General features: G+C 50.9%; 6 protein-coding genes across 6 annotated transcripts; 4 read left to right on the plus strand and 2 right to left on the minus strand.

The window, feature by feature from the left end:
• Positions 1 to 1,957: 1,957 nt before the first annotated feature.
• On the plus strand, positions 1,958 to 3,816 carry DSM5745_00595 (MFS transporter; the record flags this gene model as incomplete). Its single annotated transcript, XM_026742611.1, has 4 exons — positions 1,958 to 2,259; positions 2,320 to 2,696; positions 2,750 to 3,026; positions 3,081 to 3,816. 4 exons carry the CDS (start codon positions 1,958 to 1,960, stop codon positions 3,814 to 3,816), a joined length of 1,692 nt encoding a protein of 563 aa, XP_026608456.1.
• Positions 3,817 to 5,002: 1,186 nt separating this feature from the next.
• On the plus strand, positions 5,003 to 5,860 carry DSM5745_00596 (ESCRT-III subunit protein SNF7; the record flags this gene model as incomplete). The annotated part of the gene is made up of 4 exons (XM_026742612.1): positions 5,003 to 5,177; positions 5,237 to 5,441; positions 5,514 to 5,722; positions 5,784 to 5,860. The coding sequence occupies 4 exons, from the start codon at positions 5,003 to 5,005 to the stop codon at positions 5,858 to 5,860; spliced, it is 666 nt and encodes a 221-aa protein (XP_026608457.1).
• Positions 5,861 to 6,583: 723 nt separating this feature from the next.
• DSM5745_00597 (chromatin structure-remodeling complex subunit RSC7) lies at positions 6,584 to 8,516 on the minus strand (the record flags this gene model as incomplete). Its single annotated transcript, XM_026742613.1, has 3 exons — positions 6,584 to 7,172; positions 7,220 to 8,357; positions 8,468 to 8,516. 3 exons carry the CDS (start codon positions 8,514 to 8,516, stop codon positions 6,584 to 6,586), a joined length of 1,776 nt encoding a protein of 591 aa, XP_026608458.1.
• A 3,099-nt stretch (positions 8,517 to 11,615) lies between these two features.
• On the plus strand, positions 11,616 to 14,420 carry schA (serine/threonine protein kinase SCH9; the record flags this gene model as incomplete). The annotated part of the gene is made up of 2 exons (XM_026742614.1): positions 11,616 to 12,934; positions 12,995 to 14,420. The coding sequence occupies 2 exons, from the start codon at positions 11,616 to 11,618 to the stop codon at positions 14,418 to 14,420; spliced, it is 2,745 nt and encodes a 914-aa protein (XP_026608459.1).
• A 2,972-nt stretch (positions 14,421 to 17,392) lies between these two features.
• DSM5745_00599 (uncharacterized protein) lies at positions 17,393 to 19,481 on the plus strand (the record flags this gene model as incomplete). The annotated part of the gene is made up of 2 exons (XM_026742615.1): positions 17,393 to 17,469; positions 17,552 to 19,481. 2 exons carry the CDS (start codon positions 17,393 to 17,395, stop codon positions 19,479 to 19,481), a joined length of 2,007 nt encoding a protein of 668 aa, XP_026608460.1.
• A 1,060-nt stretch (positions 19,482 to 20,541) lies between these two features.
• DSM5745_00600 (proteasome regulatory particle base subunit RPT5) lies at positions 20,542 to 22,119 on the minus strand (the record flags this gene model as incomplete). The annotated part of the gene is made up of 3 exons (XM_026742616.1): positions 20,542 to 21,200; positions 21,256 to 21,671; positions 21,797 to 22,119. 3 exons carry the CDS (start codon positions 22,117 to 22,119, stop codon positions 20,542 to 20,544), a joined length of 1,398 nt encoding a protein of 465 aa, XP_026608461.1.
• Positions 22,120 to 22,336: the final 217 nt, after the last annotated feature.

The raw sequence follows: 22,336 nt of genomic DNA on the forward strand, positions 1-22,336 counted from the left end.
AGTCGGCTTGGTTAGAAGACTGCCCTTTGATTAGAATGACCACAGCCCCAATCATATCACCTACTCATGAGTCTGGATCTTGCACCATCAAACAGCTGATCGGCACCAGGGATCAAAAGGAGCTCTGGAATTTGTGCTTTTTGTCCTTTCACCGTAGTTGGCAGACATCCTACGAGATGTCAAGTCCGTTGACTTGAACATTTTGCACCTAGCACTTACACGAGACTTGACTTCTTCAACAGAACATTGTGGAATACCCGTCGAGTATCCTGAAGCACAGCTGGCAGTTGATGCTTAAACTGTTAGCAGACCTTTGGGATCAAGCCCAAGTGCCATGACTCACCTGGACGCTGCGGGGAACACGATCCGAAACCACGACAGGTAGCACTAGAAAACAAGAGAATATTGTGCTGTAATATGAACGAGCTAAAGTCAAGCCGTGCCTTGAAGCAAGCCAGGATCGAAAGTCTTCGAAAACAGGTTGTCCAGTGTTCAAGTGAGTCCAGACCACCATCAGCTACCAGTTTATACTTACACTACACTGAGGCCATCCCTGTGCCAAGCCAAGGTAGAAGGGCTGACACGTGATGAGCGGCGAGCCCGGCCTTCTGGCCGAGGAGTTGTGGAGCCTGGCGTGGGATCTGGACCTCAGAGTCAAGGCCGTCCCAAAATGACCCTTGAATCCTTGATGGACCTCGTGTGGCTTTCTTGTCGGTCTGCAGGCTCAAGCTGCATCCTGAACAACAGCATGGATACCCAAGCACAGCTGCATGAGCCAACGGCCTTTATTCTCTGCTTGATCCGTCGTCAGCCCTGAAGCTAGACCTGTCCATCAACTGACCAAAGACGCTTGGCTCTCGGGAAACCGGCACCGTGGGCACGGGTGGACAGCCGGCTCCTTCTGCTTCTGGACCATGGACAACTCTCCCAGGGCCTGGCGTCTCAGGGGGTGGTTGTATGAATCATCTGCAGTATACTACGCAGTGAGCAAATGCCTCTCCAAAATGTTGATGCCATTGAAAACTAGAATATCAGAGACAGCCGTGATCCGTACCGAAGTCCGAAGTATAGAAAATCCTCGGGTATTCCCCGTGGAGTCGGCTTGTTCCATCCTGGTATGGGGCCAAAGGTGGATCTCAAAATTTGAATTCAGTTATTCAACCTTTTGCAAAGTTTCAGCCTTGGGTCTGAAGCCGCAGGAAAGACGTGGGAGAGACATCAATTCTTCAGTCATCGGCATTCTACCCGGGTAAACAGAGGATGGCTGCCCATGATGATCTGAGCACTCAGCGGGGTTATGGACCGAGGTCTAAGTGCTGTTTTCGGAAGGAGAGCAGGGACACCTGCACTGGGCACCCCCCAACTCCATGGTGAATAGATCGCGCCAGGCAGGATCGGCATTCCTCTCTTGCGAGTCACGACGAAGCCGTCTTGTCAAGACAAATAAATGTGGCGGACAAACCCATCATTGATGCTCTCCATCGCCGCTAGTGCCTGCTGTCTGCTCGATGCCCCACGCCCTTGGAGAGTCACTAAAGATTTTCGGGCCACTAACCATGAATCGCTGGATTATAATGCCAATCGTCCCCAGGCTGGCCAATTTCTGAAATTTCTTTTCTTTTACCCGAAGATCAAGCTTTGGGGCACCTCGGACAGTCAAAATCTTCCTATAAGTCAGACTTTAAGCAACTCTTGCGCCAATTTCTCGATGCAACTGACGGCATCGTAACCCCCCTTGCCGGCCTTATACAGTACAAACGCGTCATACCCTACGTTCAAGCATTCCGTACCTTGCCCGCAGCTCCATCTGTATACTTCCTCTGTCGTACACCCTGAAGGGACGGGCGCAGACTGAGCGCAGGTTCTATATCGAGGACGCCTCGAAATAGCCGAACGGGGCTCTGTCAATTACCAGATGTCGACCATGACAGACTTTCCTACTACTGATTCGTCGAAAATGGCTCAGCATAGTGAAGGCCGCTCAGATGGAGATACGCATTCTCTATCAGGATCAACATCCTCAGAGGATTCCATTGACGACGATCAGATTGCAGCGCTGGGCCGTACTATAACAAGCCATTCACGGATCTCAGAGCCGGAACTGGCTAGGAGACTCACGTCGATTGGGACCACGGGCACGATGGACCCTAATTATGAAGTCGACTTTGAGGACGAAAACGACCAGGCCAATCCTAAGAATTGGTCACTCAAGTACAAGGGCATGGCGATTGCGATGCTCTCGTATAACACTTTGCTCATGTGAGTCAGTCAAAATTAGCCTTTCTTAGGACTTGAATGAACTGACGATCTTATCAAAAGTGTTTTACATTCAACGTCATACACATCCGGTATATCACAGATAGGCGAAGAGTTTGGGGCGTCCACTACCATTGTCACCCTAGGATTGACTTTCTACTTGATCGGTCTGGCCATTGGATCCATGTTCATGGCGCCGTTGAGTGAAGTCTATGGGAGAAAGCCAGTTTCAATTGCGTGTCTGGGCCTCTTCACAGTATTGATTATTCCCTGCGCGCTGGCCAAGTCCATCGAGTCTCTGATCATTGTCCGATTCATTGGGGCATTATTTGGAAGTGTCATGATTTCCACGGCGCCCGGAATGGTAGCCGATCTTGTGACCGATGAGCAGAGAGCGTTGGCCATTTCTGTCTGGAGTATTGGGCCTATCAACGGTCCAGGTATGTTGATATCCTCATTTATCCCGGAGAGCCTACCACTGACGGCACGGTAGTTTTGGGTCCCATTATTGGCGGTTTCGTGACCCAATATCTGGGCTGGCGATGGATGAACTGGATTGCTCTGATCCTGTCGGGCGTTGCCTTCGGCTTTGCCTGCCTCATGAAGGAGACTTACAGCCCTATCATCTTGCAGAGAAAGGCCGCACAGAGACGCAAAGAAACTGATGATGACCGGTGGTGGAGCCGATACGACCAAAAGGCTAGCCTTGCTGAGATGTTGAAAGTCAATCTGAGTCGTCCATTTGTGATGGCTGTCGTAGAGCCCATCTGGTAAGACCATTCAAGTCACACTGCTTCAATCTTGCCCTTGCTAACCAACCCAAGTATCTTTTGGAACATTTACATTGCCATCGTCTACGGAATTCTTTATCTCTGCTTTACTGCGTACCCCATCGTCTTCCGCCAAATCCGTGGCTGGTCTCTCGGTCTCTCGGGCCTAGCCTTCTGCGGTATCGGAGTTGGCTGCATGATCATGATCACCTGCGAACCCTTGATTCGCCGCATGATAAATAGCCACAGGCGCGACCCTGAAACCGACAAGGTGCCCCCGGAAGCCATGGTCTCGATCGTCTGTATCGCGGCCATTCTGATCCCAACAGGAGAGCTCTGGTTCGCGTGGACTTGCTCCCCTGCGTCTATTCCCTGGATAGTGCCCATCCTAGCCGGTGTCTTCTTCGGCTGCGGAAATGCCGGTGTCTTTATCTACGCTTCAAATTATCTGACTGATAGCTACGGCGTGTATGCTGCCTCTGCCTTGGCAGGGAACTCGGTTATGCGCAGTATACTGGGAGGTGTTATGCCGCTAGTAGGCACCTATCTTTACGATGCGCTTGGTCCCAACTGGGCTGGGACGCTACTGGGTTTGCTTGAGGTGGCGATTATCCCTATTCCTTTCGTGTTCTACAAATATGGGTACAAGATTCGGATGAAGAGTGCGCTTATCAGTCGGATGCAGGAGGATAAAAAGAGGTTGGAGAGAAAGCGGAAGCGCTTGGAGCAGCGGTTGGCAGCAGCAGTTGCCGAGGCGGAAGCGGAGGACAAGGAGAAGGCGGAGGTTTGATGCCAAAGGGATGAACGGGCAAGTTGATGGATCAAGGATCTCAAAAGTCATTTTTTGCACGGACGGAGTTCGATACCATTGTTGCTTTTAGCCTGTTGGTGATAGCCTATACATATTGCGCGGGATATCTAAAGCTTAATAGATAATGACACGTACTTGAATACTAGACTCGAGATCATTCAATCTCGCGCCTCATCCTCTCCAACTGCAACAAGTCACTCAGGACCTGTTCGTACTCGCCCAGATCAATTGCCCCAGCCGGAAAGACAACTACGGCATCAACATGCACCGACTCAGGTGGCGCTGATGATTCTCCCATCAAGGCCTCAGCAGGAGTTCTGCGCACATACCCAATAACATTAACCCACGCGCCGACGCACAACTCCTCCCATGTCACTGTTTCTAAAACAGCATCGACATCGACAGAGATGGACGGGGGATCCTGCTTTGGCCGCTTCGGCTTCTTTGTCCGCGGGTAGTCATGTTCGAGAACCAGGCGGCCAGTGGAGATATGGTATGTTTTAACGCTACCCGCCAAGATGAGGTTAGTTCATTACCTCGCCTTTTCTCAAGTGATTCCTTGGGTAGATTATTTGCTTGGTGATACTAGGCAACGGTTCTACGCACCAACCAAGAAAGCGGACTTTGCAGTCAGCCGGGAGAGACGGGATGTCGGAGAGAAACGCCCTGATCGAAGGAATAGGGCCGTTCATCCTGTGCCTGTCGCAGGGACATAATAATGTTGCCTTGTCTTTATGGTGAAAGAAAGGACACAAACAGAGAAGATCGATCATCCGGTGGAAGGTTCAGCGCACGTGACCAGTCCCCTCCGATAGGCTCGTGGCGTATGTCATAAGGAAGACTGACGCCTGGAGGGGAAAACACCCTCGTCCGACTTCATCCCCATCTTTGCCCGCTTGACTCCCGCAATTTTCGCTGATCTCTCACTTGATCGCTCGCCTTGTTTCTCTGGGTGAATATATCCGCTTGCAACTTACTTGCTTACCCTATCGAACTTGGCATTTCAGCCTTGCGGTTCCTCTCGCTACTTATCTCTTCTCACTCCACCTTCAACCGGTCTCGAAGACACACTCCGCCGGGACGAGACGAAGTCCCATCGCCTATCGCTCAGCCTTTCAACACCGTGATATAACCGGAGAATATCTAGAACGTCTATCCTCTCAAGATGTGGTCATGGTTCGGTGGTGCGGCGGCGCAGAAGCGCAAGGAAGCGCCGAAGAACGCCATCCTCCAGCTGCGGAGCCACCTTGACATGCTGCAGAAGCGCGAAAAGCACCTGGAGAATCAAATGAACGAACAGGAGGCCATCGCCAAGAAGAACGTGACGACAAATAAGAACGGTGTGTATCGATCCAGGTGTCTACGTTCTTTTTTGGAGGCTGACCAGACTTTACTGCAGCCGCCAAAGCCGCCCTCCGACGGAAAAAGGTACACGAGAAGAACTTCGAACATACACAGGCCCAGATTGCACAGCTGGAGCAGCAGATATACACCATCGAAGCGGCCAACATCAACCACGAGACCCTGACCGCTATGAAGGCTGCTGGCGCAGCCATGGAGAAGATTCACAACGGCATGACCGTCGAGCAGGTCGACGAGACGATGTGCGTACTAATCTACTCTGCTCTGCTGGCCATATAGCCCAGGTGCATCAGGCATGCTAACATGATCACTAGGGACAAACTGCGGGAGCAGCACGCCGTCACCGACGAGATCGCAAAGGCAATCACTGACACGCCCTTCGGCGAGCAAGTGGACGACGAAGATCTGGAGGCGGAACTCGAGGGAATGGAGCAGGAGGCTATGGACGAGCGCATGCTCCACACAGGTACAGTACCGGTTGCAGACCAACTCAACCGGCTACCTGCGCCAGGGAATGCAGAACGTGAGTGCTTCCATCGTCCTGTTCAAGGAAAAGGACAACTGCTGATATTAACATCTCCCAGCCGCCAAAGCGAAACAGAAAGAAGAGGAAGACGAGGAAGCCGAGTTGGAGAAGTTACGTGCGGAAATGGCCATGTAATCGTGGTCTCTTTGGTCTCATTTTCATAATCTTCTCTCCCTTCTTCCCTACACGTATGTTGGAGTTTGGAACCGTCATGACTTCCTACGATTAGCCAAGCAGTCTTCTTTTCTTCTTCCGGTCGTCAAGAGCCCTCCATTTTCATCGCGTAGTTAACCTAATCCCAGCGTTATTTTAACCCATCTTACCAGACATTATCGTGGTCACTGAGGAGAGTGGCAGAACTTGTTCAGAAACAGCCTGGGAACGCTGCTTACGACGGTGGGACCAACACCCGCTCGTCCAGCGTCGTGTCCTAGCCACTATGACCGCGAGCATCTACTTTCGTACAGCCTGTTCCGCTGTTCGGAGGTTACTTTGTTGATACTTTCTGCTTGAACAGTCTATAAACGGGGATTTGCTTTTCACCTACTATGTCATTTTATACATATATATTTCGTGCTTAAGATGTTACCCCAGCGCATTCGATTATGTTACTACAATCATTTCAAACAAGGCAAAGCAGAGAAACTCATAGTGTAACCCGGCAAGTTATACCATCGGGGGATCAATTGAATAGACCTAATTAGTAGCTAGATAACTCCCATTTCCACCTGCACCCATACCGACCAACCGAAAAAATCGAAAAGGAAAAGGAAACGAACCCTATCATGACAGAAATAGAAATTCATGACTATGCACCCATACTACCCCAGGTAGTTAGGAAGAACAACGGTGTGAAGATCAGGGAAACCACGCATAGCTCTTACGCGGCGCAACCCTCGCCCCATCGTCCACCTCGCTGCACCACCTCGACTTCCACTCCCATTCCTGGGACGCGGCTTCGACGAGAGCTTCCTTGCACTCAAGTGGCAACTCATCAAGGATCTCGGGGTTCACAAATTCGGGATGCTTGGGGTTTGCGACGCTGATTAAGCCGTTTGAGCCCAGATCATGGACATCGCCGTCGGGACCAGGTATACCCATGTTGGAATATGGCGAGCTCTCCGTATGAACGTCAAGGACAGCAAACCGACGCGAAAGCGTAGAAGGGATAGTGGAGAAGATAGTAGGCGTCTCTCCGTCCGGCTGGTTGTCCTGATGTTCTATCTCTGGTTGAATATTCTCTTCACCGATCACGCCGTTCGACAAGGTAAGGGTCGACATATCTTTTGTGAGTTTATTTGCGCCTCGGTGATCAGCAGGGGGTATTCGCTCCCAGCGAGCGTGCGTAGGTTGCATGATCTTAGGGTATTGTATGATATTTGTGTGAATGTCGTAGACGCCCCCGAGGTTCTGCTGGCGTGTATGAGATAGGACGGCATTGAAGTTGCTACATGTTATTAGCAATGGCTCTTATATATTGGAGAGTTGACTTACGCGGCTTCGCGGGCGTGTTCCAACATCCAGTTATCTCCTGTAACGGTGACTTTTCGCTTCTTAGAATCAACCACCTTGCCAGTACCAGGTATGGGAATAGTGGGCGTGCTGGTGTGGTAAACGCTACTGGCGCCGTGCCATGCTACATATTGGTTCTTGTTGTATGGCTCACCCGGCGGCGGAAGCTTGTCCTCTGGTACAGCAAGCTCACCCTCCACGTCTCCACGCTCTCTGGCAGCCTGGGCGTTGTAATCATCAATGACTTTCTTTCCGCCGACAATAATCTTTGCACCAAACTCGCGGAACACAGAGCGGGCAGTCACCACACCGATGGCGCGACCCTTGTAAGAATGGGGGATAATATCTCTCTCGATCAAATCGCGTTTCGCATCATCATCGATGATGATCTTGTAGAGCAGCTTGTGTTTCTGAAAGAACAGATACGAGTCCCTAAAACCAATACATCTTGCCGGTTCCGTAGACAACATGTACTGTCGCTCACCACGGTTGAGAATCGTGAACGTCCGAACCCTGTACTCTCGATCGCCCTGCAGAATACCGTTCTTATCGACCTTGGTGTCCCCCTCCGGATCGCCAGGAACCGCTACCTCATCATCAATGACATCCATCATATTCCCTTCCTTGTCAATTGGCACTTGCGTGACATGAGACGGTCCACGGCCGCGGCCCCATCTCCCCCCGCTCGCGGCAGGCCGGCCGCGTCTCCTCTTGATCGGGGTGCTGACTTGAATTTGCTGTCCGTCAGCCGGCGCGTCCCAGTCTGGAGGACGATTCTTGGGCGGACGGCCGATGCGCCGTTTTCGCGGAATGGCCGACATGCGGCCAGTTTCGAGATGTGTTGGGGTATCGGGTCGTGATGGCGGATTGGAGTGCTGTGCGGGTGTCGCTGCTGCTTCTTCCCCTTCTTCCGCCGCTGGTGTAGGCTGCGCTGAAGTATCGGCGTCCTCCGCCTTCGATGAAGCCTCTCCTTGGTCTTCGTTTCCTCCTTCGTTCTCTTGGTCCTCCTCCTCCTCCTCGTCTGCTTCGTCTGGTACCACAGGTGCAGACGACTCACGCGACGGAGGGGCTCCAATCATCTCTTCGTCTGAACCGTCGCCAAGCGGGGGCGGAACATTTTCTATAGAGCGGTTAGCAGTCGCGCCTCTCGTTGTCGGACCGCGCTGGAACAACAGAGGGCGAAAGGGGGAAATTGAAATTTGAGAATCAGGAGTAAAATAGTTGACTCACTCATTGATTGCGCGGCCGCCTGTGCGGCCGCTCGCAGCTTTCTAGGCATGGTGAAAGCTGGAGTTGATGGTGGATGAGGGAGAATAACACCGCCTACAGGCCAGTAAGAAACGCTTGATGGAGGCCCTGGCTCTTTCCTGCCGCGCCGAAGCTCCGTTCTGGAGGTTTGTTTCTCCGGAAAAGGTCAGGTGATTGCCACGTGCAGTTTACCCTAAGCCCTGTGTGGATCTGCAGATTGACGGCATGACGTCAGGCTAGAAGATGCTTATCGCCAGACTGGCAGCCGGAAAGGGCGTACCAAGGCATCTTATGAGCCTATTCTCTTTGCCTTCTTTCTGACTAGCAGCTGGTGAAAGCTAGGAAATAGTATCGGTCTGGCAATTACCCTTTACACAGAGAACAATGTACAGCAATTGGTGACGCACAAAGCAGATCTCTGATACAATTCACATGTGAAGGACTGGAGTCTCAAACGAACCCCTCGTCCTTATCATTTCGCTGAGGAGAACCTCCGCACATCATCAGCGCTATGCAGGAGGCCATCATAATGCGTCAAGTTACATCAAAAGTGGGTTGCCGCGATTAGCCCGTGGAAAACTTTTACTATATAGCGTTCTAGAATTGAAGCTCTGTACTACACGAATACAAGGTCGGTAGCTTCAGGTGCACGGCCCTGAAACGCCAGCCAGCAATGACGGCAGAAGGATGAATGTTCCAGAATTAAAGCATAACCTAAAAACCAGACCGTGGCTCTGGGACCGGCATTTGTTGCCTGCACATTCGTTCTCCGCTGCTCTGTCCGAGCTAGACCGCCAGATGGTGCAACCACCACAGGCTCGGCTGAGTAAGTGGAGGTGGTGATCTGTATGAAGCGGACTGATCAGGTAGGCTTTGAGCATAGCGCAGCTGCTGCAAATCTCCAGGAGGAAGCAGACCAGAGGTAGCAAGAGAGCGATCGTCTAAGAGCTACGGAGTAGTATGCTGCCCGTCCCTGATGGAGCCGCCATAGGTCATAGACCATATAAGAACGGGGAATAATTTGTTTGCTCGAATGAGATGCCTCGAAAGAGCGGTAAGCTGCTGCAGGCCATGCCGCAATGTTTCTCTGCAAAAGCTCGCTGGGCGCATGGCAGTTCCAACCACTCAGAATTTACATTCTGCAGTTCGGAGCTCAGCACAGTGCGGCCGACGAGTACTCCGTATCAGTGGACGGAAAAAGCCGCGTCGAGTAGGACAAGGCGATTCACCCTAGTTGCATTGAGCCAGGCAGTCCATTTCGCTTTTGTCCGGAAGTCAACATTGGTGGTAGTAGGCGCAGCGGTGGGGCATACCCCGCCTTTTTCTATACAGACAAAGTGAGGAGGTGGCGGAAATTGGAAGGCAGCAGAGTGTTCCTAATCCGAAGCCATGCGTCTATCGACAATTAGCGTGAAGAGCTAGGGATTGATTGATAAGACTGGCGCTGAAAACTGTGTATCATGCCTGAAGCAGATCATGTTCGACTTCGAGTACCGTACTCTGTGCACGATATGTACTGTACAACTAAAGTCGATCGGCATCACCGATAGCACCACCGCCAAGTCAAGTATCACAGGCAGTCCTGAGCCGGGGAGAGTATTAGGATAAAATAGACTTTGTTGTAGCCGCGTGTGCTACAAGGTTAAGCCCTTCAGTATGATCGGGGATCTCGCGGTGGTTCGGTCACATTCTAGTTGCAGATGCTCTGTTCTATCACCGGACAACAACTGTCTTCTGACCTAGATACTCTGGAGAGATACCTGTACTCTGTAGAGCAGGTGGATGGCTTCAGCTGGTTCCTCTTCTCCGGAGTCCGACGTCTCGAGGAGTCGAGTCTCTGGTCAGTGGTCGGATCCCCACAGGGTCAGGCTCCAACCTTGGATCATCATCTTCAAACGTGCCAATTTCCTCCAAGCCAGTCTCCAATCCGTGATTGCTGCTGCTCGGGCTGAGATAATATAATGGCATTCTGAAGCGGGCAGTTCGAGTAAGAGACAAAGCCTGAGACGGGCCGACCGCTGGATGCCGTACTATTTTTACTTTCACAGCTCTTCGGCCCCAGGGATACTTGCCAGAGACAAGTAATCGATACGACGTAGTGAGGTCAAGGCCATCTTCAGCACCAGTTCAAGGCAGGTCAGCTTCTGGTCTTAAACGCCACTCGTCGTCTGTTTGGCTCATGGGTTCTTCCTGGTTCTCCTGTGTTCCTGTTGACTGTTTGCCTCCTCGCGCCCACACAGCCTGAAGTGTTCCAGATTCCTCCTTGTCTTGAATTTAAGTTGGCAACAGAATTCTTCACTGCGGCATTATCGGGTCTATATATTGATGTGAGGGCTGCTACCTTTTGCACCAAGTAAAAGTCTCTTGCCATGAGATCCATTCGAAAAGCCGTTTAACCAAACCAATCAGCTCTGTTGCCATCAAGACTTGAATCGAGCATCGACCCCTCCTCGATCTCCCATCGCAGGCCTCCGAACCCGATCGGGTTGCCCCCCTCCGACAGTCTCCTCCCGCAAACTTCCCTAGCTCAACCCCGATCTTCTCTCAATTCTTCTTCATTATTATTGAAATCCCGCACTCTTTTCGGACCCCCGCACTACCCTCCTCCCATTTTTGTTTATTATCTTTTTACTTCTCCCTCTCTTCTCTTCGTCGACTCACCAGTCCTCCTATCTCTGTCTCGGTTCTTGGGGTGACTCTGGAGGAGTTTTTTGGTGTCGAATGGAATCACAATAATGGCTGCTGCTCAGAGTGGTTCGGAAAACACAGAGTTTTCGAAGCAGCCACCTTCTCAGAAGTAAGTTTTACTATTTTTCTATTTCTACCATTCGGTTGGCAAGGAAGGCAGGATAGACTACACGCGGGAACCAAACTCTCGAGGCGGACGTGGTGGTGCGGTCTTCGTGCTCGGCTGCGGATTTTGCGGATTTGGCTTGGTTGTTCCGAATGTGCCGTCGCATTGTTCTCGAGGCAGCCGCAGCTTCATACTTGATGCCCTGCTCATCCCACTTCCTTGCCCAAACCTGTCTTGCTGCCTCCTTCGTATATCTGTTGCTTCTCTCTGCGGCGCACTATTTGTTGGAACAGTCCGGCATGCCAGCATTACGCTGCATTCCAGCTCTCTTCCACAATGAAGTCAGCGAACCGTCAGAGACACTGGGCGGCTAACATCTCCCTTAGCGATGGTTTTCAGGACGACGATAACCACGATCAAATCGGTTCGAGTACTCCGAGTCCATCTGGAATTGCTACCCCGCAGCCCGACCCGGCTGACAGGCGTCTACCATCCATAATGCACAATTACTTCCAGGTTGGTAGCTCTTCTGCTGTCATGCTTCGCTCTCTCAAGACCCGGTTTTCCCTCTCCGATCCTTCTCCCTCTTCCGCAGACAATGTACAGCCGAGTGCGCTTTCAAACGGAGCACGCGGTGCCCAAACACCTGGGCACTCTTCCTCGTCGTCTGGGTCTTTTGTCATGATGGAGCGCGACGAGGCTCGCCTCGACTCTCCCACCACTCCGCCGGACAGTGAAATGGAAACCCAGGAGATTTCGCAAGAATCTCGCCCTCCCACGGCGCTCCCTACCCCGCCTTGCTCCTCGGCATGCTCCCTTCTCCAGAAGGAGTCCGAAGAATCAGACGCGGCCCAAGATAAAGGAATGGGTTCTATATTCAACACTCTGAAGAATTATCTCTCTCCATCTCGAAGCGTGTCCTGTTCTGACCCCCAGGCACGCCGTCATACCTCCCATCCTGTCTCCAGCATCTCTGACGACCCTGTCCTTGCCTCACATTTCTCCAATCCTTCTCTTGCCCATGCCTCGGAAGCACATTGTTTGGTGGAGGCTCCCCTTCTGGATCATGAGAAAGTACATGTTTCTACGTCTTCTGAGAACGTCGCGAAGCTAACTGCCAACGTGTCGAACCCTTCGCACTTAAAGAATACTCCTCCTCACACACCTCGGGCAATGTCCGACGAAGATTTGCAACCCAACGGGAAAACTCCCGTACCTCCACCTCGATCGTCGAACCCAACCCAGTCACCGCCCGATGAACCCTCAGACCCCGCAGATGAAATCACAGGGAAACTCAACGAGGTCTTCCCCTCGTCGATGGATACTTCTTCCCCAGCTTCAGGTCCTCCGGTCGCGTCTGTAAAGGGCAAACTGCATGTTAAGATATCGGAAGCGAAAGGACTCCAGCCGGGATTCGACCCATACGTTGTCTGTGTCTTTGAGTGGAATGAAGTAATCTCAAAGAGCGTCCAGGACGAGGAAAAAGAATCCTTGAAAAGACAACAAAAGGAACTCGAACAAGCAGATTTCGACGCCGGACGCCCAATGGCCATTCCAATGAACCGACAGAGTAGCCATAACAGCGCACTTGAGAACACGGATCCCAGAGGGCATGCTCCTGTAACAGACCCCCACTGGAACCATGAAGCGGTCTTGTGAGTTCTCTCTCTTCTGATCGCAACCACAGCCTTTCTCTAATCATTATCGCTATTTAGTGATGTTTTCGGTGATAAGTCTGAAATCGATGTCTCAGTATATGACCGCAATGATTCAGAAGCTTTCTTGGGCCATGTGCGGCTCTGCGTTGATCTCAAGGAAGATAACAGTCGCTTGGAAGACTGGTTCCCTCTGAAAGGTCGGGCAGCAGGAGATACTCGAGTTTCGGGAGAGATCCATATGGAGATGAGATTTGAGAAGACGGACAAGAAACAGGTCGGGCCGAATGATTTCCAAATCTTGAAGCTCATCGGCAAAGGAACCTTCGGTCAGGTTTACCAAGTGAAGAAGAAGGATACTCGACGCATTTATGCCATGAAAGTTCTGTCGAAGAAGGTCATCATCCAGAAGAAGGAGGTTGCACACACTGTTGGTGAGCGGAATATCCTTGTTCGAACTGCTATGGCTGCTTCTCCATTCATCGTCGGTCTCAAGTTCTCTTTCCAGACCCCCACGGATCTTTATCTCGTTACAGATTACATGTCAGGAGGTGAATTATTCTGGCACCTCCAGAAAGAAGGACGATTTCAGGAGCCCCGCGCTAAATTCTACATTGCTGAGCTCATTATGGCTTTGCAACATCTGCATGATCATGATATCGTTTACCGTGATCTCAAACCAGAAAATATTCTTCTTGATGCGAACGGTCACATTGCGCTTTGTGATTTCGGTCTGTCCAAGGCGAACCTCACTCAGAACGATACAACGAATACGTTTTGTGGGACTACCGAATATCTAGCCCCGGAGGTGCTGCTTGATGAGCAAGGCTATACGAAAATGGTTGACTTCTGGTCACTTGGTGTCCTCGTTTTCGAGATGTGCTGTGGATGGAGTCCCTTTTACGCGGAAGACACGCAACAAATGTATAAGAACATCGCCTTCGGCAAAGTTCGATTCCCCCGTGATGCTTTGAGCACGGAAGGACGAAACTTTGTCAAGGGTCTGCTCAACCGGAACCCTAAGCACCGCCTCGGAGCCCAGGATGATGCAAAAGAGCTGATGGCGCATCCTTTCTTCCATGACGTTGACTGGGAGGCTCTGGGCAGGAAGGAGGTTATTCCACCTTTCAAACCCAAACTCAAGTCCGACACAGATACGTCTAACTTTGATCCTGAGTTCACCAACGCTCTTGAGAACAGCAATTCGCTGAATGACCGGGCTGCAGCCCTTGCGAACGGGTTCATGGCTGCGTCAACACCGCTATCTCCAGGGATGCAAGCCAATTTTCAAGGCTTCACCTTTGTAAATGAGAGCTCGATTGATCACCATTTCAAGAACGAAGTAGGGGATCGTATGGATGAGGATTACGAGTCGATGCATCGATCTCACAGATCTGCGAATTCTATAGATCACCGCATGGCTGGCGTTCAGAAGACTGGAGACGCGGGTGAGATTTTCAATGTTGACGACAATTTTGACATGTGATTATGGCTTTCGATGCATGCTAGTGGAGTTGTGATGTCTGCATATATCATGTCCTTTTTTTTTCTTTTTTGCGCTGTACATGCTTTCCTCAACTGGGGCTCATCGTGAGTTTCCGATTTTGTCCTCTTTACCATACCCCAGAAGATTTATTTCTGTATCCTTTTCATTTCTCCGGCCTCGGCAGGGAGTAATGGATTCTTGGTCCTTGTTTCTGATTTCCGCTATTCTTGCCCATATTCCGATATGAGTAACGCAGGATGTTCATACTCTTTCCCCCGATCAGTTTGGAGAAACCAGGCCCATCGCGACATGCATATTACTGCTTCTTCGGTTCTTCTTTATCCTCGATTCTGTGATATCCCGCATTGACTGCTCTGCCAAAAGGCTGGTATGCCTCTTTTCTTTCCTCGGTTTTCTCATGCTTCGACATCTGGCCCGCACTTCTCGAGTCATTGTTTCCGGCGAACTTTAGGGGCCTGCATATCTGGATACTAGGGTAACAGGAGGTGGTATGTTATAGGAGTATGGTTGATGTAGTGTCGTTGTACGGCAGCATTGGCGCAAGTGGCGGTTTCAAAGCTCTTTACCTTGTGGCAGCTGAATTGAACCTACTACGAATCTCTCACTTCTCTTGTAGCTCCAACATGGGAGCCGTGCTATTTCCGGCTGCAACAATCCCAAGCAGAAGGCATAAGGGGATGTATGAGATAGAGAGGTATCCCCACCTTGCTGTCTTGGATCTGAATCCACGCTAGATGTCATGTCGGATGAAGGTTCACTGACAGGGAATAACCTAACCAGTTTGAACCTACCTCAGCGTTCGTCACTTCTTTCATCTGTCCGCGCCGCAATTTCCATCTATTCTAGGTTCTTTCTATGGGTGTACTCCATCATCTACGCTGTACTCTACAGCTGCCACGACACAGACCGAAGATATATTAGAACAATATATACACTCGTTTTGTAAACAATAACAAACCAAATCAGCCCACTCACCTATTTCCGGCGGGCTGACGTCGTCACTGCACACTGCAATTGCAAAAATCCAAGCCAGCCCCATTTGGTTTGACCAGGATTACTCCAGAGTAATCAAGCCGCAGCCAATGAGACTTGTCGGTGCCACGAACCGGCGGTCGGGCTGGAGCCGGGCATTCATCACGATCGTTGATGGCCATGGTCAGGGGTTGGATGCTCTAAATTCTCGATCACGGACTCAGTCTGTTCTTGAAAACATACGGAGAGAAGAGGTGGTCTTTCGATGGTCTCGCACTGACTGAATAGGTAAGGAAAGACTTCCTCATCAATATCATGGACTTTTCGAGTCTTTACTCTTTAGTCCAAGTGCAGCACGGAAAACATGGAACCAGATTGGACCTGAGTCTCAGTCAGCGCCACCTCCCCGGCTGGGCTTAGCGTTGGTGCCCTGTTCCACGGGTGTCAAAGCCCACTTCCAGGCACGCCAACCTCGTTCAATAATCCTCATCCCTTTCTCTCACTCTTGACTCTTTCGCCTCGTCATCCACCCCTGGCCACCCCAGCCAGTCAGCTTCATCGCCCTGATGCTCCGTGCAGAAGATATGCACCGCTGCTCTAATCCCTGCCGCTTTTGGATGTTGCCAACCCCTTCTCCGGATAACTAGCTCCCAGGCTAACGGTTTAGTTTTGATGGCTCTTGACTCTCCTTTTGCAGGAATGAAACCACGGACCAGCGGCAGTCAATGCCATCCACTCTAAAATCCCGCGTGGGATTCATGATCCATCAAGACCGCGTGATATCAATGATCGAGATAGTGTGAATACTGTATTTCCGATTTCGATCTGGACTGGGACTCGGTCACTTGCAGACTGTTGCAGACTTGCAGTCTTGCCAATTACCGAAAGTCGAAACTAAGGCTCCAAGCACGAGGCTGACAGTGTCTCAGTTCCTGCATGCTGCATGGGGGTGGATTTGGAAAGAAGTTAAACAGGTCAAGACTCCGCTCCGTTCCTACTGTGGAGCACTGGAGACGATCAACCTCGGGGGCTGCCCATCCTCCCTACGCCGTAACCCGTGCCCTTCTCACACTCGGTGGAGTCGACATCTCTGTCTGTGTGAGACAATAATGAGAAGTTGAACACTTTGAGGACGATCTGGGAGTCTCTGGCAAGATCTTTGCCATTGTCTCATCAGCATGATTTGAGGACTCTTGACTCTTGAGCTTTGACTCTGGGACGGGCTTACTCGAACTCACAAAGTCTAAATCTCCTTTCTCTGCACGAACAGTTCGTGGCCTATTCCTGGGCATATATTTCCTAAAATAGTCCGCTGCTTCTGATCGCTATGCTTTCTAATCTATCTCGATTTTGACTTTTCCTCCTTCTTTCCTCGCCCGCGATCCTTCCTTCTCTTTGTGAACAGGTCCCGGCTATTGCTTCAACTACTGTCTCTCTTTCCAACGTCCCTTCCTACCGGTATCCCCCAATTGCTCGGATTTTCGATTCCCTTCGTTTCGGAGTGGACCTCTTCCAACCACCAGACGTCGCTGTTACCCCTTCCCCTCCATCAACACTCTTTTTCATATCCCTTGCCAGGCTGCTCGCAATCATCTGCCCCCTCGCTTGAACGACACTTTTAATTCAATGTATATTCGGGATTAAACATGAGTATCGTGGCCAATCGACCAGAAAGTGCTTCAATGCCTTATACAACTATACCCCAGAATCACAGCTACTCGGATTCGGTGTATGGGAGCTCAGTCCCATCAATCCCCTCTCGGTCCTCTTCACTTTCGTCCTTTCAAACAAATTATACTGCTTCGACTGCCCCTACCTCGTACTCTCCTACCTCGTCGGGTTCATATCGCACATGCGACTCCGCTGCCTCCTTGGACAAGATCCTGGAATCTGTCTTCAAGAGGGTCCCGCAGGAAGTTTATGAGAATATCTTCGACCACCTACAATATCTGCATACCGGGCCGAATCAATTAGGATGCATGACATGTTTTCAACGCGATCTGCATGCTCTCTCCCTTACTTGTCGGCCGTGGGAAAAGGCAGTCCGAGGTCGACTGTGAGTGTGGTTGCTTGACCTTTAGCGTCCCTCGTTGTTGTGCTCGGAGCGAGTATGTCGGCTTTTCTAACCATCTTCTTAGTTATAATCGTATCGATATCATTGGCAACGATTCTCCAGCACAATTGAAGAAATACCGACTCAAGAGGGGAAGCAGACTGAAACTGTTAAGACGCACGCTTCGTGAGAGGAAATTGCTGGCCAATCTTGTCCTCGAACTCCGCGTTCCCCAGATAGATCTGTTATTCACAACTGGTAAACATACGGCTCAATGGCAAGAATACCGGGATCTCATCGCCTCAGTCGTGATGGTGTGCCCCAACCTGGAACGGTTGCTAGGGTTGACAATCCCATTCAACCACGAGTTTGATCGTCTAACGCATGCATTATCTACGCGGCGGAAGTTGAAGGAACATACATGGATTCTCTGTGAGGCAACAGAGACATCTGAAGCCTCGCCACGCAGCACCTCCTGCCCTGGCAGTCTTGGCCCCTTGCAGATGTTTGAGTTCCTGGACTATCATGCTTCATGGACAAATCTGGAGACATTGATGGTCTACGGATTGAATGAAACTGCCCTTGAACCCAGCGTCTTCCTTCGTATGATTGATCTCTTGCCGTCATTGCGCAACCTGTGCGTTTCGAACTTTGATGCAGATGCTTTTTCGGACACTGCACTCCTGTGCCTCCCAACTCTCGATACATTACGATTGGAGAACCTCCCCGGAGTCACTGATACGGGTCTAGCACAGTATACTTCACGGCCCGAGTCTGCCACTCTTAAATCGCTGGTCCTGATTGAGCCCAGCATTGAATCCCTTCTTGTGATCTCGAAAATTCTGGCATCCCTCCGGAACCTAGAACGATTCAAAATCGTGCAGACAAACAAATGCCCCACACTGCACTCAGACGGCATAGTTTTTCAGCCACTTTTGGCCTCGTCCAGCCTCAGGTTCTTACATTGGGATGTTGCATGCCCCAATCCTAGTACCGCCCTTACTAGACTCGATTTCGCGCCGTTTGCCAAACCTCTCCAGCACACAGAGACTCCCAACTCTCATCTTGCACAGAGCATCCTCTATGGAGGATTCCCTCGCCTCGATGCTTTACGGGCACCTTCCGATATAGAACCGCCCGGCGCCTTGCAGGCTGTCTGTCAGCCAATTCCTCGTGGGCAAGCATTGTTACAACCGGACCGGTACAGCCTCCCTCGGAGTTCCCACGGATCTGTGCAAACGCGACCGATGGCTCTTCCAGGAGGCAATAACTTAACGTCAGCGCGGATACGGGCACAGACTTTCATCGATATGGCTGCTCAGGACACAGAGACGGGATTGCAAGTGCTAATCACAGATTACTCGGATTCATATGTGCCCGATAACGCGCTTGAAGCCTCTGACGACGAAGCCGACCCGGAGGTAGATGAGATGGGCATGTGGGATTCACTGCAGAACCGACCACAACCGAACCCAATCCCAGAAGACCACGAAGGACCCGTTACTGTCTTTGACTTTCGGATGCCAGCTTACATGGGCAGAACTGGGGCCAAGACCAGTGATAAGGATATATCCATTCCACGTTTCATGCTTCATCCTGATATTGCTGGACAAGATACCGACGGGGGACTTGTTTCCTGGAAACATATACTGGCTGCGAATCAATCGCTGACTTTCGCTGCCGGTGTTGGTGTAAATTGCTTTGGCGGCAGCAAGGGAGTCTCAAGTCCAACCATTGAGGAGCCGCTATCCCCGACATCTACCTCCACATCCACGCCGCGCTTTGGTTGGGGTAGCATCGCTAGCATCACCAGTACGATGCCCACGAGCCCAAGCACTCCCACTACACCACCCACGCCTATGAGCATGTCATCCATGAGCGCACCTCCCTGGGAGAAGGATGTTTGCACAGGATCCTGGAATTACAGCCACAAGAGCGGACGTGACTGGTGGTTCCATATGGAGCGGGAACGCCCTGTCAAAGCTGAGCTTTACGACATCAAGCGACTTTTTTAGGCTCAGCCTTCGACATTCCTTCAGGAGTCTACTGCTATCAGCGGCTCCTGCTAGTTACACCCAGTATGCACCGCACAATGTGCACTCGTGCACGCAATATTTGGCGTTTAGGGACGGGTCATGGAGTCAACGAACGATTTTTACTGCCAGATCTCACATATTTTCTCAGACACACTCTGATTTACATCTTTCAACATTGCCGCTCAGACTGGATCTGTCGCCGTATATACTCATTACTTTCGATTTTATCACCGGGGAGGCCCTTGTCTTGACACTTTATATACCCTTGATACCCTTCCTCTATATCATCTCAGAATATTACATATCAACTTTGACTTTAATTCTCTTATAATCCGCCTCACCGACCACCGGTTTCTTTTGCTTGACTCGTATTCACCATGTAACTTCTCATTGCGGCGCGTTGGCAGAACTGGACGGGGAGCGGCTTTTCGTCAAATGGCTCGGCCCGGCGCGGCATGTGGTATCTTTTAACACGAAAGGGTCACACTACAGATCTGTACGATCGGCTCTATATGTATATAATTAGTGTATCAAATCAATTAATTGCTTTTCAAAAAGGTGTCTTTTTGCTTGGCTGGCCCACTCGATTTAATAGTTCGTTTCAAAGAGCACGAGCTGGTAACTGGCCTGATCCGGGTTCTATCAACCACTTCTTGAATCTGTTGCTGCGCGAATGTGTAAACTATGCAGCTATGCCGGCGATGCGGTTGATGTGCTATCGATATTATCCTGCATAGGGGAAGGAAGTAGTCCGCAGAGGAAGAAGCGCGTGTCTTTCGCCAACGAAAGTATCAAAGTGCGAACCAGCTTGTTTGGCTGTATCTAGGGGTGGGTTTCTGCTGCCGCCGCAATAAACCCGCCTACTGCACTACATCACCGAGCCTCCCACGCTGCTGTGCACTTCAGGTAAATCGATAGGTATCAGGTTGTAGTAGCGCTGTTATATGAGATGTACGTAAGCGGATACATATCGCATAGCAAGCGGAAACAAGGGTTAAGTCATGTCTAGGCTCAAAAAAAAAGTATACCACATAGTGCTTTACACATAGATACCCATGTTCGTATCCTTCTTCTTCGCCTGTACTTCCGCAATGGCGTCAACGTAGTTCTCGTGTCCGATCTTGCTGTGCCCCTTTCGAAGCGCAATCATACCAGCCTCCACACAGACAGCCTTCAACTGCGCACCCCCAAACTCGTCCGTGCTGCGTGCCAATTCAGCCCAGTTAACTGAGTCCTCGACGGTCATCTTGCGCGAGTGGATCTGGAGGATGTTGGCGCGGGCCTCTTCATTGGGGAGAGGGAATTCGATCTTGCGGTCTAGACGACCGGAACGAAGGAGGGCAGGGTCGAGGACGTCGACTCGGTTGGTGGCGGCGAGAACCTTGATGCGGTCATCTGACGCGAAGCCGTCAAGCTGGTTGAGGAGTTCAAGCATGGTTCGTTGGACTTCACGGTCACCAGACTTCTCGGAATCGAAACGCTTTGTACCGACGGCATCCAGCTCGTCGATGAAGATAATCGAGGGAGCTTTCTCTTTCGCAAGGGCGAAGCAGTCCCGGACAAGCTTCGCGCCATCACCGATAAACATTTGCACAAGTTGGGGACCGGCGAGCTTTAAGAAGGTTGCGTTCGTTTCCGCCGCGCAGGCTCGAGCAAGGAGAGTCTTTCCCGTACCCGGGGGTCCGTACATCAAAGCGCCTAACGAGAGAGTAAGGGTTAGCTGGGATGCTGTGCATTAAGGTTGGATACATACCCTTTGGCGCCTTGATGCCAAGCTTCTTGAACCTCTCAGCTTCCTTCATGGGCCAGACAATAGCTTCAACGATCTCTTCAATCTGCTTATCCAAGCCTCCAATATCTGTGTACTTTTCTGTGGGCTTCTCATCGACTTCCATGGCTTTCACTCGGTTGTCGTATTCCGCTGGCAGGGTATCGAGAATGAGGTATGAGTCCTTGTTGACACCAATAAGATCGCCAGGTTTGAGTTTCTCATGGTCGACTAAGCCGATGAGGGGAAGGTAGATGGTTTGGCGAGTCGATGTTTTGATGACAGCGGACTTGCCTACTCGAGTAGCATCCAGGTCGATGTTGGCGCCCTCCTCAGCAGCTTCAGCTTCGACGTCCAGATCCAGCAGCTCGACAACATTTCCAACGAGATACGGCAATTGCCTAGAAAAGAAGAATGTTAGATGAGAGAGAAAAGAGGCTGCCTGGAGGAATGTATTCTGACGCCCGGCTCCTTTCGAGAGGAACTCAAAATCGCCACGCCCGACAGGGAATACCAAGAGTCTCACCTGTTGTTTTCGATCTTCTCTTGATTATCCTTAACCTTCTCTCTCATCGTATTCTGTTCGTGCGTCAACCGCTGGTATTCACTTCGCATAATGCGAAGCTCATTCTCCAGCATCCGCCGTCGCTTGACAATGTCCGCTGTGCTTGAATTCAGAATCTCCTCATCTAGAAGCTCCTCATCCTCGTCCTTCTTCTTCGCATCTGCATCCTTCATTTCGGCATCCCCATCGCCGCTAGGTTGCTTGCCGTCGCCGTCATCGCCTTGCTCCTTCTTCTTGTCTCTCTCCTCGCGCTCAAGGTCGTCGAGATCCTCCAAGGTCGACATGATGGAGATCGAGAGAGTTGTGAGATTTATCGGACGAGCTAGGTGCAGAGGCGATCGAGAGATATTAAAGAGAAAGAGGAATAAGTTGGTGATTAGGTTGGGAGTTTGAATGGGGTGGGTGAGTGCGTGCTCTGAGCTCCGGCCAAACAACGTCAGCTTGTCATGCCTGTCTCACGTGACCGTCTTACAAATATATGGACCTTTGTTAGCACTATGT

The sequence above is a fragment of the Aspergillus mulundensis genome (genome assembly GCF_003369625.1).
Source record: "Aspergillus mulundensis strain DSM 5745 chromosome Unknown scaffold_0, whole genome shotgun sequence".
NCBI classification, from domain to species: domain Eukaryota; kingdom Fungi; phylum Ascomycota; class Eurotiomycetes; order Eurotiales; family Aspergillaceae; genus Aspergillus; species Aspergillus mulundensis.